At 35.2% G+C, this 16131-nt stretch overlaps 3 protein-coding genes across 3 annotated transcripts; 1 reads left to right on the top strand and 2 right to left on the bottom strand.

Annotated features, from left to right (window-relative positions):
- Window positions 1-407: 407 nt before the first annotated feature.
- Window positions 408-785, bottom strand: LOC145046464 (uncharacterized). The gene has a single exon (XM_078994750.1). The coding sequence runs from the start codon at window positions 783-785 to the stop codon at window positions 408-410; it is 378 nt and encodes a 125-aa protein (XP_078850876.1).
- A 3696-nt stretch (window positions 786-4481) lies between these two features.
- DRD1 (SNF2 domain-containing protein / helicase domain-containing protein) lies at window positions 4482-9331 on the top strand. The gene is made up of 7 exons (XM_078995430.1): window positions 4482-4686; window positions 4852-4920; window positions 5693-6288; window positions 6458-6733; window positions 6830-6982; window positions 7087-8855; window positions 8937-9331. Exons 1-7 carry the CDS (start codon window positions 4683-4685, stop codon window positions 8938-8940), a joined length of 2871 nt encoding a protein of 956 aa, XP_078851556.1. The 5' UTR covers window positions 4482-4682; the 3' UTR covers window positions 8941-9331.
- LOC145046463 (BEL1-like homeodomain protein 7) lies at window positions 8827-10842 on the bottom strand. The gene is made up of 5 exons (XM_078994749.1): window positions 10838-10842; window positions 10092-10722; window positions 9611-9969; window positions 9437-9497; window positions 8827-9363 (listed from the first exon to the last, which is right to left on the bottom strand). Exons 1-5 carry the CDS (start codon window positions 10840-10842, stop codon window positions 9259-9261), a joined length of 1161 nt encoding a protein of 386 aa, XP_078850875.1. The 3' UTR covers window positions 8827-9258.
- Window positions 10843-16131: the final 5289 nt, after the last annotated feature.

The raw sequence follows: 16131 nt of genomic DNA, 5'->3' as shown, positions 1-16131 counted from the left end.
TCTCCTCATCATTACCCGAATCAAACTCTTCTTTTTTCTATTGCTTCATCCACTTGAGTCTTTGGTGTAGTGAACACGAATACTTCAAAAGTCATTGGAATTGAAGCTTTAGGCTTGATAAGCTTTAGTTCTTCATCTTTAGTCTTCTCCCATGTTTTAATCTCTTCTTCCATCAATTGTTCTATTTCCTCCAACTCATTTAGATTTTCTTCATCTAAATCATTCAATTTATTTACTCTTGACATCATCTATTGGCTTGTCATTACTTATTGGTTCATTTCAAAAGTGTTTTCTTCATCTTCTACATGAAGTGTGAGCTTAGAATCATGGATGTCAAAGAGGGCTCTTATGGTACTCAAGAATGGTCTTCCCAAGATTTTGGGAAGGTCTTAGTCTTCTTTCATGTCTTAAACTACAAAGTCAACTGGAAAAATAAATTTTCCAACCTTCACCAACAAATCTTCAACAATCTGGCTTGTATGAGTGATTGAGTGATCCACCATTCGAAGTGTTATCCTTGTGTTTCGTAGCTTTTGTAAAGTGAGATTCTTGTAAAAAGAATATGACATTAAATTGATAATATCCCCCGAATCGACTAAAACATTTAATAAAGTAGAATTGCCAAATTCACAAGGCAAAGTTAACCGAGCCAAATCTGTGATTTTAATTGGCAACCCATCAATGATTGCAGCAGAACACAACCCATTTAACACGATGGTAGATGATTTCTCCAATTCTTTTCGGTTAGTCACCGCATACTTAACAAATTTAGGAAGCTTAGCCATGGATTGGAGGAATGGAGCATTGATCGAGAGGGATAGAACTTGTTCCATGAATTTCTTCTAGTTCGGCTCCAAATAATTCTTGAGGGCTCGAGATGGATATGGCAGAGGAAGATGGCATGGTTAAAAAAAAATAGATTTTCATTCTTCAACGGCCACGAAATGCCCTCGTGGTCGCCACGTCGTGGGCACTAGGCATATGATTTTTCTTTTTCTGCTTTAGGATTCTCTTCTTCCATATGTGGATCCGGTTGTTCGGAATCTGTATCATACATCATAAATGGCTTAGAACTACCCTCTCATTCAATAAATATCTTCGTAACATGCGGTTGTGGTTTTGGATCGGGATTCTTGGGTGGTAACCACTTGTTAACAAGTGTTGTTAATTGTCCAAGTTGAATCTCAATGTTCTTAATGACAACCTGTTAATATCTTATCGTAGCATCAGTTGCGTCATGCATCTTCTCAGAAATGGCTGCAAAGCGTGCAAACATCGATTCAGAATTGGATTTGTTATCGAATTATGGTTGTTCTTTTTTATAGAACCCTCGACCGGCTAGCCTACGATTTTAGTGACTGAGTTGCAATTTTGTTGCTTAGTAGCCTAATATATATAAACCCTAAAATATTGTTTTGCCATATTTTTTAGTTCAAAAGGCTTAGACAATTCCTCCGATGGCTGAAGACAAATTACTCATATGTCGCTTGCGACTTTGTGTCTTGTTAAAATGACTAAGATGAATTTTCTTTATACACAACTTGAAATCACAGGTAGGTAGTAAAATCGCGGGTGTGTTTGTGAAATCGTAAGTGAGGTAAATTCACATGCGATTTCATGGCTAAAAATGAAATTTTCTTAGTTTTTTTTTTGGCTATTTTGTAGAAAGTGATAAATAAAAGTAGCTATATGTTTTTTTTTTCTTTTTATCTTTAATAAATTTATATATAAATAAATTAACCATAATAATAAAATATATGAATAAATCAGAAATTAAACTTAAATTTTTACACACAACTTATTGCTAATGGTTATTGAGATTATTTTGTTTAATACAATTTTATTTTAGAGTAAATTACTAAAATCGTCCCTATCGTTTGGTCAAAGTTGCATGTTTGGTCCCTAACTTTTTTTTTTGCACTCGGATCGTCCCTGAGATTTGATTTTGTTACGTTTTTTGTCCCTATGGTTTGGTCAAAATTGCACGTTTGGTCCCTAACTTTATGTATGTAAGGGACGAAAAACGAAACAAAATCAAACCACAGGGACGATCCGAATGAAAAAAAAGGTAGGGACCAAACGTGTAATTTTGACCAAACCATAGGGACGATTTCAGTAATTTACTATTTATTTTATCATATATTTTAAATCAAAATATATAATTACAACTTAACCACTTGAGTTTTAGTGACTTGGTGGATAAACTATTGACCAATGTTCAAATTCTCACACGACTCAGTCCCTGTGACCATAGATGTTCGCCTACAGTGATTCCAGGATATGAAACGTAGCCTCATACTCGCAACAAGGGATTAGTCTGTGCGCGAAAGTTGGTCCGAAAACCATCGTTAGGGAAGTTCTTTTTCAAAAAAAAAATGTTAATGTAAGAAATTATTATTATATGGTTAATAAAAAATATTTGGTTATTTTAAATAATATATATATTTGTCATATATTTAAAATATAACAACTACTAGATGAGAGACACGTGTACTATACATGTTTATTAAAAATAAAAGTTTGATAACAATGTGTAAACATTAAATATTTTTTAAAGTAAATACTTTTATATAGATACAAACGATATAATGAATAAGTAAATAATTCTATCTATATTAATAAAAAAAAACTATGACATATTTTAAAATGTATATTATAGATAGACCCGTGTATAATAATTGGCGAGTGATAAATTTTTACTCATGTCTATATGATCTCAAATTCTAACAAGATTAAAAGCGAATTAGCTACATAACATTTAAAATCTTAAAACTCACCACTAAAATTATCATATCTCAATTGTACAATATTATTTATAACATTTCATTATTTTTATTCATGTAATAAAAAAAATTATAATAAATGTTTGCAGTGTTCGAAAAACACAGCCTATTACTATTATATTCATTTTATGCAGAAAAATATTGTTATGTTAAATAATAAATGTTTCAATAATTATTGTGTTGATTTACACATTTATTATAATAAATACTTTGCATATATTTTTTTTGAACCGGCAAATACAAATATATAATCTACACCTAAACTAACACTTAATTTGACCTATTTTCACGACAAGACTTGAACTCTCGACTTCAAGGAGGAAGGACACCACCTGATACCGCTGGGCTAGAAGCCGTTTGGTCTTAATTAGTGATTCAATTAACTAGTGGAATTAATTAATTTTTTATTAATAAAAAAATACCACATAATGTGAAATTTAAATAAAAATATATTTATGTTAAATAATAAATGCTTCAATAATTATAGTGTTGACTTACACATTTATTACAATGTATAATTTACATATATAATAGATGTATTAATTAGTGAAATTGATTATCTTTTTATTACTAAAAATAAAAATATTGTGTAATAACATGTGAAATTTAAATAATTTAAAAATCTCAAAGATGTGGTAAAAGTTTTGAGAAAGAGATATGTATCAAAAAGATTTTTATTTATTAGATAATTTTTTTATTGAAAAATTATATTACCTCCTACATTTTATGTGTACAATTATTATTACCTATTAAAATTATGACAAATCACCATTCAATTTAATTTTATTTGATATATTCATAATATAACATTAATAAGTTGGTTAAAAAAAATATGAAATGATATCACTTGTTATAATTTTATCGAGTAGAAACATTTATAGATATAAAAAATAGGAATCAATTTAATTTCTTTTTTTTTATTTATTAGAGTATATATTATGTGATTCAGGTAATATATATATATATATATATATATATATATATATATATATATATATATATATATATATATATATATATATATATATATATATATATATAGGTTCAGGTTCATTTGAGACCATTCTAATTTTGTGAGACCGTGAGACCAAATCTAAAAATAATTTTAAAATGGAAAATAAATGAAAAAATCCAAAAAATTTTTTTTAAATATTATTTTCGGAACTTGAATTAACTAAAAAAAAATATAAAAAAATAAAAAAAATTCCGTTTTTTTTTCTTTGAAAAATACGTGAAATATTCTAAATAGAATATTACACTGACATATTCTAAAAAATAATTTTAAAATGCAAAATAAATGAAAAAATCTAAAAATTTTTTTTTTAAATATTATTTTCGGAACATGAATTAACTAAAAAAAAATTAAAAAAAAAATAAAAAAAATAAAAAAATGCGTCTCACGGTCTCACAAAATATAGGTGGTCTCAAATGAACCTAACCCTATATATATATATATATATATATATATATATATATATATTAGTAACTTAACTTCTTTTACAACATTTGTTTGCTTCAACATAAAAAATCTGGTTCGACATAAAACTTTTATATTAATTAATAACAAAATCGTGTCCCTTTCCATAGACTGTCATAGCAGCGGCGTATCAAGGCCCCTTTTCCAATAGAAATTCCCCACTTGATTCCATGCTCCGCAGAACATTCGATTGACGTTTTGCCTCGAATCTCTCACCGTCGATGCCACCACCGTCTCTCCACGTGTACACATCCTAGCCGCCGCTGCAGCACTGTGCCAGTAACGTACGGTCTAGCAGAGTAGCACGCGAAACATGCCCATCATCTGAAAAAACCGTCGAAAAAAACTTCACTGCAACTTTCTCTTTCTCCTTCGTCTCCCTCCGATACAATCGCTCCTTTCACGACTTCCGTTGAATCACAATGTGTAAGTGTTGATTGTAATGTACATAATCAGGTTTTCTAATAGTTTTTGAGCTCTCGCTACGTCTTGTTTCACTATATTTCTGCAAATGCATGAGTTTATTTGAAATTAATCCTAAGCTCGAAAAGCAAACAAAATTGAAATCTCCCTTCCTTTCTGTTTCTACAGCTGCAATGTTGTCAATGGAGGTAGATGACGGGACGGAAACGCATCATCGGGGAGTCTGTACGCCTTCTGGTACGCTGTATGCCTGTATCCATGTATATGTTTGCTTTTTATTACATTTCTCGCGTTATGAACCTTCGCAACGTTTGTATGTTCGTTTTGAAACTGATTATTGCAAGTTGAAGTTCTGTAAATGTTTGCATAAAATTCTGAAAATATTAAGGGTTTGTTAATCAGTTTCATACCCCTAAACAATCGGATTATCAAAGATTAAAATAAAGTTACATATTCATTTCGTCTTCTGACCTAATATGTGAGATTTTTGCTCTCGTCTTCAGGACATGCCAGAGGAATCTCAATGTTCTTCTGTCCTATTAGTTTTTTAAATATCCAGCTTTTGTAAAAAAAAAAAAAACTTATCCTCTGGTTATTAAATTTCAAACAAGTTCAAATGTCATCTCCTGCAGCCTAATCTATTGCAACTGAATATACTAATTATTTATTATTACACAATCTCTTCCAGAAAACACATATACCTGAATTTAAAGCACAAGATGTGTTCCAAATAAAAATTCCGGTTGCATTGTTGTTGTCCATGTATCTGAGTAAACAAAAGATCAGCTATACTAAGCAAATCATTGATGTACTACGAGAAAGATAGGCAGTGGTTTACTTATCAACACATCTTGAGCTTTGAATTCAGCTATATGTAGTCTCTTCACCACTTCCACCCCTGTTTTGGTAACTTTTGGAAGTAGTAAATAAATGGTTTGTCCGTTTGTGTCGATTATATAATGAATGCAACCATAAGTTTACGGGTTTTGCATATTTGTTTCTGAAACAGTCAAAAGGAGACAGAGTATGGACAGCAATGAAGAAAGGATATCACCGAGTCCTAGGTATAAACATGTGTACATGTCTGATAAAAGCAAGCGTAAGAACTTTGATCACAAAGATCCATTTGCCATCAGAGATTTTGTGCTAGGATTTGATAGTCCTAAGTATGGTTCTGTTACAAAAGATATAGAAGATCTTTTTTCACGAAAGAAGCAGATGTTCATGCCTACTTTTAGAAAATTTCCTTTACTTGGAGCTGATTCACTGGATCTGAAGCCTGGGAAGGATATTTCCATTGCAATTGAAAACACAAAGCATGATACAAATGCACAAGCACAACAATTGGTTGTTATCATTGACTCGGATGATGATGATGAACCCACATCTCAAATCCCTTCAAAATCATTCCAAGATGCAGTTATCAAGATTCCTTCAACACCATACGAGGATATAGAACTCAAGATTCCTTCAAAACCAGACGACGATATAAAACTCATGATTCCTTCAAAACCACACCAGGATATAGAACTCAAGATTGGTTCAAAACCATACAAAGATGCACTACTCAATAAGCCTACTGAGCTGTCAATGGAACAAATTTTGGTAAGTTTTTCCTGTTTTGTGATTTGGTCTAAACCATCACTACAATTTGTTAAGTAGAGGCCCATTTGTGTTTATCATACACAATTTGTTGAAAAGATGTATGTTCTGATTTGAATTATTTACACTACATGTTTCTCTCTTACATTATTTTTGTTTCATTACTCTGTAGGGTGGAGATGATGCTCTTGACCAAGCTACAAACGTAGGGGGAGATAGAGATACATTAACATTTGTGGCGCCTAGTGTTGAAAAAGAAAAGAGCTTTAAAGATGATGACATGGACAATGAGAAAAAACAGGATGATGTGGACAGTGGAGGAAAGAAGCATGATAAGGGTAAGTATGTTGGTGTTGAAGACGACGATTCAGACGAACAACCTGAAGCTGATTTTGATGGACTAGGCGATATATGGAAAGAAATGACAATTGGATTAGAGACTTCAAAGGTAATAATAATAATAATAATAATAATCAATTAATCATATGTTCTTTGTTTCTTGTCATCTTTAGTTATATTTCCTTCCTTTGTTTATATTTTTCAGGATAGAATCCCAGCATCTCATGAAAATGCAAATGAAGAGGGAAAAGACTGTGATCATACATTTATTTTGAAAGAAGATATTGGTTCTGTATGTCGTGTGTGTGGAATAATCGACAAAAGTATCGAATCCATAATCGAATTCCAGCGTCCTAAAGTAACTTACTTTCCTTGTTGACCCTTTTATTTGTTCTGTTTTCTTATTATTTCTATGTATGTATCATGAGTAACATGACAACTTACTTTTTAATTTCTTTTCAGACCATAAAGAGTACAAGAACTTATCACTATGAAAGCCAAACAAAAAAAGGAGATCGAGCTAATCCTGTTCTTAATGGAGTTAAGCTACCCGGAAATGATTTCTCAGTGTGTGAAGTGACAGCTCATCCAAGACACAAAAAGCAAATGAAACCACATCAAATTGAAGGTTTCAATTTTCTTTTAAGCAACTTGGTGTGTGACAACCCTGGAGGCTGCATTCTCGCTCATGCTCCAGGATCAGGGAAAACATTCATGCTTATCAGCTTTATTCAAAGCTTTATGGCTAAGTATCCAGATGCTCGACCACTTGTGATTCTCCCAAGGGGTATTTTGGGAACATGGAAAAAAGAATTTACTAGATGGCAAGTGGAGGACCTCCCGTTGTTTGACTTGTACTCTGTAAAAGCTGAGGGTAGGGTACAGCAATTTGAAGTGTTAAAACAGTGGGCTAATCAGAGAAGCATTTTATTTCTTGGATACCAACAGTTTTCCTCGATAGTGTGTGATGACGACACAAGCTCAATTCCAGTTAGTTGTCAAGAGATTTTACTAACACACCCTTCGCTTCTCATATTAGACGAAGGTCACACCCCAAGAAACCAAGACACCAACATTCTCACTTCCCTTGAAAAAATCCAAACCCCTAGGAAGGTGGTTCTTTCCGGAACCTTGTATCAGAACCATGTAAGAGAGGTTTTCAACATCCTTAACCTCGTACGTCCCAAGTTTCTACGAATGGAAAATTCCAAAGCTATAAAACGACGCATTCTGAGCAGGGTGCCCATTGAAAGCCGGAGAAACCTTTTGAAAAAGAGTACAGATAACGAATTCTACGACGTGGTTGAACACACTTTGTTAAAAGACGAGGATTTTAAGAGGAAGGTGACTGTGATTGAAGATTTACGTGATATGACGAACAAAGTTTTACACTATTACAAAGGCGACTCCTTAGACGAATTGCCTGGACTCGTTGACTTTTCTGTTTTTCTTAACCTCAGCCCCAAACAAAAACGCCATGTTACAGAGCTGAAAAAGTTGAAAAAGAAATTCAAAATAAGTTCAGATGGAAGCGCGATTTACGTCCACCCTGCGCTCAAATCTGTATTGAAGACCACCAAGGAGAAAAACGACGACGACATTAGTAAAATCGATGAGATTTTGGAGAAATTGGACGAAAGCGAAGGAGTGAAAGCTAAATTCTATCTCAACCTACTCCGTTTATGTGAATCCGAAGGTGAAAAGCTTCTTGTATTCGGTCAATATCTGTTACCTTTAAAGTTTCTACTTCGATTAACAGAGAAGACGAAAGGTTGGAGTCTGGGAAAAGAAGTTTTCATGATCACAGGAGATAATGACAACGACGAACGTGAGGTAGCGATGGAACAATTCAACAACTCCCCGGATTCCAGAGTGTTTTTCGGATCAATTAAGGCGTGTGGGGAGGGGATATCACTTGTGGGGGCGTCTAGGATAATCATTTTGGACATTCATCTGAATCCATCTGTTACGCGACAAGCGATTGGGCGCGCGTTTAGACCGGGGCAAGTAAGGAAAGTGTACACTTACCGATTGATTGCAGCGGATTCACCTGAAGCGGATGATCATGAAACTTGTTTCAAAAAGGAATCCATTGCTAAAATGTGGTTTGAATGGAACGAGTATTGTGGGCATCATGACTTTCAGATGGAAACAACGAATGTTGAAGATTGTGGGGATCCGTTTTTGGAAACTTCGTGGTTGAATGAGGACATGACAGCTATCTATAAAAGGTCAGTGGTTTAATTAATTATCAAAGCATTGATTTTTGTGTTTATATAATGTATTGAGTTTTGTGTTCACTCTGTGTGTAGATGATCACAAATGGGAAGAAGGTTGGATTTGGATTTGGATGTGGATAACAGTCAAAACATGTAACTAGAAAGGTAGGAACCAAGAATGTGCTAACTTTTCGTATAGATTTTGGCAAAGGGTTGTTGTGAAATGGTTGTTTGACATTTTGACAGTAGGTGCTGGCTGTTTTTTTTTTTTTTGCAAATGCATGAAGATGCAACTCTTCTTTACATGTGTTCTTTTTTTTTTCGTTGATGATAAGAAGTAAAAACTAGATTGATTTTAAGAATTTACATGAAAAACTTGTTGGAGTAAAACCAGTCGCGTTAAAATTTTAAAAAGTCATGCGACTTTGGGTGTTGAAGAATCTATGGATTCCTGTTTGTGCATTTCTTCCACCATTGGCTTCCATAGGCGAACCCGTGCGTTTATGAACCAATTCGTGACCTGATCCATTTCAAGTAACAAAGTGTGATTGTGTGATGAGTGATGATTATTTCAATAAAAGCATGAAGCTTACCTGAGTTTTACTCAAGCCTGTTTGTCTGGCAAGCATATTCTTTTCTGAATCCTTTGGATATCTAGTACAAATCAAGAAATCATGTTTAAATCAAATCTTTATTTTCTATGTTTGGAATCAATGAGTAACAAAAAGAAACAATTTGACAAAAAATAATAAGTTGAGTGTGATTACGGATGAAGAAAGTGCTCAAACAGCCATGCACGTAGGATCGACACACAGCTTTCAGGAAGCCCTCTTTGTGGTCTCCCGATATGTCTATGCATGGCTCGACTCTGTTTCCTCACCTTCTGATCCACAAATCTCAACCTCGGAATCCCAATTCCTTCCTCATTCAATTCCGTTCTGCCAAGCCTTGTTGATATGACTTGTATCTGGCTTTTAATTGCATCTTTTATGAACCGGAATTGGCATGATATGGTTTGGAGAATGAGTGTGGTGTAGGGGATTGAAGCCCCACATCCAGCAATTGCCTCAAATGATGATACAACAATCTGCATTTGATGGTAGTATTGTTTGTATCTTCTATCAACCTATAAGAACAAGTAGTTAAAGTTTTGGAATTCCAATTCCACCCAAAATCCTATGAAAATTTCAAAAGTACCAACCAAGTCAATGTGCAAGCCATCTTATAAAGAATAAGACAAAAACTTACCTCATTCAGCATAGACGTTAGCTTAGTCATATTGCTCTGTAAATCTTGTTTTTCAGCAGCTGAGATTGGTCTCGAATCAAGTTTGTTTTCTGATATCATCAAGGCTTCTTTGGAATTGTTCATGTAATCATGTTTACAGTGTTGTTTCATAGCTTTCTTCACATTAACAACATCATCAAGTAGGTTTTGAGTTGCTTTTAGATACTTGGAATCAGATATCACCTTCCCAAATCCATGTAGATAACTCTTCGAATCTTGGCTATTTTCATCCGACAAAGGAAAATCAACGATAGTATTAAGGCAATGATTCTTACAATCTCTTAACAAATCAATGTTTGATTCACAAAATCGTTGCTGTGAAACATTGGAATCATGGATTCCACCGTCGTTTGGAATGCACATTATGAGATTTTCAATAGGAAGGTTGATTGATTCTTTCATTGTTGAAGCTTGGTATGTAATTTGACATGTTTTTCTTCTATCTTTTTTCATTTGCATTGAAGAAACATTTAAGATGGATTCACACAAACAGTTGATGAAGTGAAACATTAACTGTTGGGGAAAAGGACATGAATATAAAAGCAACAAGTACTTGAGCTTCTGTAAAAAGAATTCCCTTCTTTCTTTTCTACTGCAATAAAACAAAACAGGGTAAAATTGTACCAAAGTACGTATGAATTAAATAAAAAGTTTACCAGAAACTATAGTGTGATTTCAATAAAAAGCTACCAATAGTTATGAAAAACCCCATTTATGAAAAAGCCGAAAAAATCGTCACTTTTTTTCAATGTTGTTACAGAAATTCTATCTTTTCCCTATTCTTCTCTATTTATATGTTTCTCTCTCTAAAAGTATATGTTTCTCGCTCTAGAAAGAGGAGTTAGTTGGTTTTGATGATGTTGGTGGCAACTGTTTAAGGAGTGTAATCGCTAACAGCCAGTTGGTAGAAACAAAACAAGCTGAAACTAGATCCGATGGAGTTAGGTTTAGTTTAAATTTAGATATATTTTCATGACAAAAGATTCAACAAAAAATAAATGTGTTTCATCAAGTAAATTTGATTTGAGTTTGACAAAGAACATTAACATATGTGCAACTGTGCAAGGCTTCAAATTAATGTTTGTTTGACTTTTATCATGTATCTCAAACTTGTTTCCTATATTTAAAGGAGCATCTATTAAATTTATGCTCAAATAACTCGATAAAATTGTGATATATATGCAGTTTAGTTGTGATGGAATTGCTGTGATTTCAGCCAACTAATTACTTTTTTTTTTTTTTTGAACGACAACCATACAATTAAAAGATGCAAAGCCAAGATTTACATTGTTTACAAAATTTGAGGCAGCGTTACGTTCATAAGCAAAATAGAAAGATTTATTATTGACTCATTCGAGATGAGGTTTACAATTATATTGATGTTCTATACATAAAACTAGGTATTCAAGACCTATATTTATCTTATAGAAAATAAATGCATACCTTTCTCATGGAATTGACTATAAATACAATATATCATGATCCTCCCATTGAGGAAATTGTGTAGGGTTGTATGCATTAACTTGAACAAGCTCCAACTTTCCAACCTTGACGTCCCCGTATTTAGAAAGGTAATTTTTCTCTGTGTACCGAGGATACATAGCTCATAGAAATCCATATCACTGTAACATTTGTTCCATATATGAATAAACTTTTTTTATGTATTAATCTTAATTAGGGTGGCCACAGTGTGGTGGAGCATCACCATGACGTGGTGGGAAGTCTTGGACCGCGAGATTTAAATTATCCGCCACGGCGTGGCCTTAGGTGCCACAACGTGGCATGTGTTTTTAGTGAAAACCTTAATTTCGGGCTTTGGGCCCTATATAAAGAACATTAAGGCTAGGGTTTCATGATCATTCAACCACCATCTCCCTCTTAAACTCATAAACCCTAACCCTAGCCTCCATTGAAGTTGGGAGCTCATTCTTGGTGCTTTTTGGTGATTTTTAAAGGAAAAGGAAGCCCTTGGTGTAGTAGTCACTTGGCAAGCATCATTTCTTCAGCTAACACATCTTATGGACCTTGTTGAGTGTCCAAGATCCAATCTTTTTCTTGCCATGTTACTAGATCTCTTGATTTTGTCCTTTTTCTTCATATATTGATGGATCGAGTGGTGGGATCTCATAAAGTTTGTAACTTTATGAATCTCTAGGTCAAATAGAGTATTTGGTGTCTTGGATCTGAATTATGAATAACTTTTGGTGTCATGCATGGAATTTTGGTCATTAAACCTGTCACATCAAAAAAATTTACGCTAAATTTAAACTTTTCCAATTATAAATAAAACCAAATTCTATTTGTTTTCAAATCATTATTCATCAGAGTGTCCCAATAACCAGATCATAAGGATGAGGAGCGGTACGGTCACGCCTTCGCCTTGCTATGATTTCCTGAAGTACCTGAAATAATAAACTGAAAACTGTAAGCCTGAGGGCTTAGTGAGCTACCCCCAAAATACCAATACCACACTGATAATACCACATCAATAACAGACAATCAATAACATGCATACTGGGCCATCGGCCTGACTGGACCGTCCTGCAGGGCCTACAGTCCATTTGAATCTGTCTCGAGCCTTCGGCATGACTGGACCGCCACGTGGGCCTACAGTCTCCCCGGACCGCTCATAAGGTGTGTTGGCCTTCAACACAAAGCAGGACCGCCTCAACCCAAGCAACAAGAAAATAACCTATGTGCACATAGCTAACATATACTGGCATATACAACATCAAACATATCTATTTCACTGATCATAATTCCGTTTCAAATTCCTCTTTTTACAACAGATAAACCCCCATTACCACATGTTCATTAAACGTGTGATCATGGGCCTGACATTCATTTAATGCTCCGATTTCCAAGTAAATGTTTTTATTTTCCTTGTTGATTTATTCTTTTTCTTGTGGCTAATAATGGTTAAAACCCAAGAGTTTTTACTATTAACGGTTGTAAATAAGTCATTTTGGATAAAATTTTGAAATCCGACCATATAAAATCTCTTTTTCTTCCCAAGAAGGCTTACACTTTCTAAACCCTTTTGACGATCTTTCTCTCCTTCATCTTCTTGCTCAAGGTTTTCTATAAGCTCCTAATATTTTCAAAAAATGGTGAAATATGGAGTTTCCAAGAAGCAATCCAAGGCCTCAGGGTTTGGGAAACCAAATGGTTCCGATACAACCATCAAAGCTCAGTCCCCATCCACTGCTTCAAGCAATTTTAGGGTTGTGTTTGAAGATCATCCTCACCACTTTGAAGTGATTCGATTGATGATCAAGTTCATCCCATCTCATCCACTGTTTGGTGTATTCGATGCTTTCACCGATGTTGTTCCACTCCCCACTCTGTTTAAGTGTGCGTTTTTAGCCTATCATCCCCTCCACAACTTTCAGGAAGTGCATCTGCACTTGATTGATGAATCAATGGTCGTACTCACCAATACCAAGTTTTTGGAAGCCATTGATCTTAGGGTTCCACCTAATATCAAGGTCTTCTCTCCAAGCACACAAGACATCATCACCACTTTGTACGAGATGGGGTACCAGAAGAAACTCAAGGGGATCGACGAATTCAAGAAAAACCAGTTACCTGCGGTGTGACAATTCGTCTACCATTTTGTCATCAGAAGCTTGTCTGGAAGAATCGACAACACGAACAATATGGGGATCAAGCTCCCCGAGCTCGTATAGAGCATATATACTGGGAATGCAGTTAATTTTGGTCAAATCTTGTTGGATAACTTTCTTCAATACATCCCAAAGGAGTCTCCGTGACTAGAAGCATCTGAGCTTACCTTTGCTCGATTTTGGTCTCTCTGCATCTTGGATCTTCATAAAGAGGCAAAACTTGACATGGGTGATGATATAACACTCTTCATCACACGCGACTTGAAAAGGTACACCCCGTCTAAAGATCAATCTATTTTTGGACCTCTTAGAAGATTACCTAGACACATCCTGGAGTCCATTGGACTCAATGCCCTAGATGTTACGGACCATATTGAGGCTACGAATGGTATTGACACATACCATTCTTCCCCGCCTCATCCTAGTTAATCTGTCCCAGCCCTTACAGAAACACAAGGTCCATCCAGTACCGCAATACCCATCTCATCTTCAGTTCCACGTACCGAAGAACCATCTAATCCACCAAAAGCCAAGCGTGTAAAGAAGATAGTATCTTCAAATAAGGCCCCAAAAATATTGTAAACAAGGGATAAGCTCCCTCAAAAAAGTGCAAAACAAGAATCGTTGAATCTTCGGATGAAGCACCTCCTTCTCCCTCCAGAACTCAAGACATGATTGTCGATGTGGAAAAAGAGTCTCTTCATGACTCCAATGATATATTTAGATGAAAAAAGCTCAAACTTATCCATAGTCATATCCTAATGCATGAACAAACTCATACCGCAGTCTCTCAATAGACTCCGGTAGTCCTTGGAGCCCCCACAAGCTTACTTGTCTCTACCCTATTAGACTACTCATACACAGAAAGTGTGTTTGTTTCATTCAACAGTGGAGACTCACCCCTAGTTGGATCCCAAGGGGATCCCATTAGTTCAAATCACCCTAAGGTATCCAGGGTTGGTCACCTACATTCTTTGAGCTTGAGGAGTTGCAGTCCATCATTCTTTCAGTAACATATACACTACAAACACATGACCAACTGCAGGGCATTTCTTCTGCTCCTGCCAGAACCGAGTCGAGACCACACTTGACTTCAGGTCAAGGAGACTGAGGAAGCTAGGGAAATCATACTCTGCCACCATTACATACGGGTGGTTTGGGCGTGGTGAGCACAGTTATGCCAGGATCCATGAACCCAGGGGACACCCCGATGCGAACACAAGGATTTGATAGTTACTGTTCTGATGATTCCTGGACTCTGTTTCAACCAAGCACTAAGTCCGAAATTAGGAAATATGAAGCTTTCCACAGGGCATTCCAGGCACACAAGGCTCAACAAACAAAGCAACAAAAGCTACGGGAACAACAAATTCAAACCGTAGCCAAATACTGAGCTGATGTATTCAACAACGCAAAGACTGCTCATGACCTCTTAAAAATTCAAGAATAGATGTCTAACATGGAAGCTACGGTGCAACATGATAATTTCATTTTTATTACTTCTTTTCATAGTTTATTTTTATTTAAAACCATCTCATTTTAGTTAATCTTCATGCATATTTTCTCTTTTTTGTTATTTTTCTCCTTTACTGGGTGCTTTCCAGTCTTTTGAGCTTATTTACAGGATTTATCGAGGACTATTTGTTATTGGAGGTGTAGAAGGAGTGCGGGACTGCTGGAGGCTTGCAATTTGTTCATGAAATTGAAGTGGTGCAATTGAGATTGATGTCAACATAAACAAGAAATCGAGTTGGACTTAATTTTTGAGCGAGAATGATGATGAGACGATGTGGACTCGAGCTATGGAAGTTTAAAGGAGCATTATTGGAGGCTTTAGAATAACACAATTGGGATCCCAAGAGTTGTGCGTGTGGGTTGGAGTGTAAATTAGAAGACCGGGCTGGATTGTACTTTTAAAGGGCCAGGGCATGCAATCAACGAGACCCACGCAGTCTGCGTGGATCCATACACGGTCCGCGTGAATGGTGCTGAAGTGAAACCGGGTTTTGACTTGTTGACTATATTTTTGGAAGGTTGGTGGGTAGCTTTTGGGAACTTTTTGAATCCGGAAATGAATCCTTTTTTGCTGGATATTTGAAGCATTTTTCAGCACAATCACTTGGAAAAAGCTACTCTTTTACTCTCAAGAACATTGGGGAAGAAGTTGAAGAATTTGAAGATTGGTGTTATTTCTTTCCATCTTGCACTTAGAACAATGTTTGGTATTTCTAAGCTTTCTTGTATTTCCTTTATTTTGGCCATGCTTGGCTAGATTTTCACTTGGTGATTAGGGTTTAATCCCATGGATGATTTGTTGTTTTGAAGACTATTATTACCTTGTGTTTGAAGTTTATGGAAATGTTTTCTAGTTAAAC

The sequence above is a fragment of the Lactuca saligna genome, chromosome 5 (assembly GCF_052625555.1).
Source record: "Lactuca saligna cultivar CGN05327 chromosome 5, ASM5262555v1, whole genome shotgun sequence".
Classification (NCBI taxonomy): Eukaryota; Viridiplantae; Streptophyta; class Magnoliopsida; order Asterales; family Asteraceae; genus Lactuca; species Lactuca saligna.
The sequence above is the reverse complement of the archived record's forward strand: the minus strand, read 5'-3'. Positions and strand labels throughout refer to the sequence as shown.

What these genes read in the sequence shown, in the direction of transcription:
- DRD1 (XM_078995430.1), top strand. An exon ending in TGTCAATGGAACAAATTTTG is followed by an intron (nt 6,289 to 6,457) that starts GTAAGTTTTTCC and finishes ATTACTCTGTAG; the next exon opens with GGTGGAGATGATGCTCTTGA. An exon ending in TCGAATTCCAGCGTCCTAAA is followed by an intron (nt 6,983 to 7,086) that starts GTAACTTACTTT and finishes ATTTCTTTTCAG; the next exon opens with ACCATAAAGAGTACAAGAAC.
- LOC145046463 (XM_078994749.1), bottom strand. An exon ending in TAACGTCTATGCTGAATGAG is followed by an intron (nt 9,970 to 10,091) that starts GTAAGTTTTTGT and finishes TTGTTCTTATAG; the next exon opens with GTTGATAGAAGATACAAACA. An exon ending in TTTGAGCACTTTCTTCATCC is followed by an intron (nt 9,498 to 9,610) that starts GTAATCACACTC and finishes GATTTGTACTAG; the next exon opens with ATATCCAAAGGATTCAGAAA.
- LOC145046464 (XM_078994750.1), bottom strand. Translation starts at nt 785, where the DNA reads ATGGCTAAGCTTCCTAAATTTGTTAAGTATGCGGTGACTAACCGAAAA.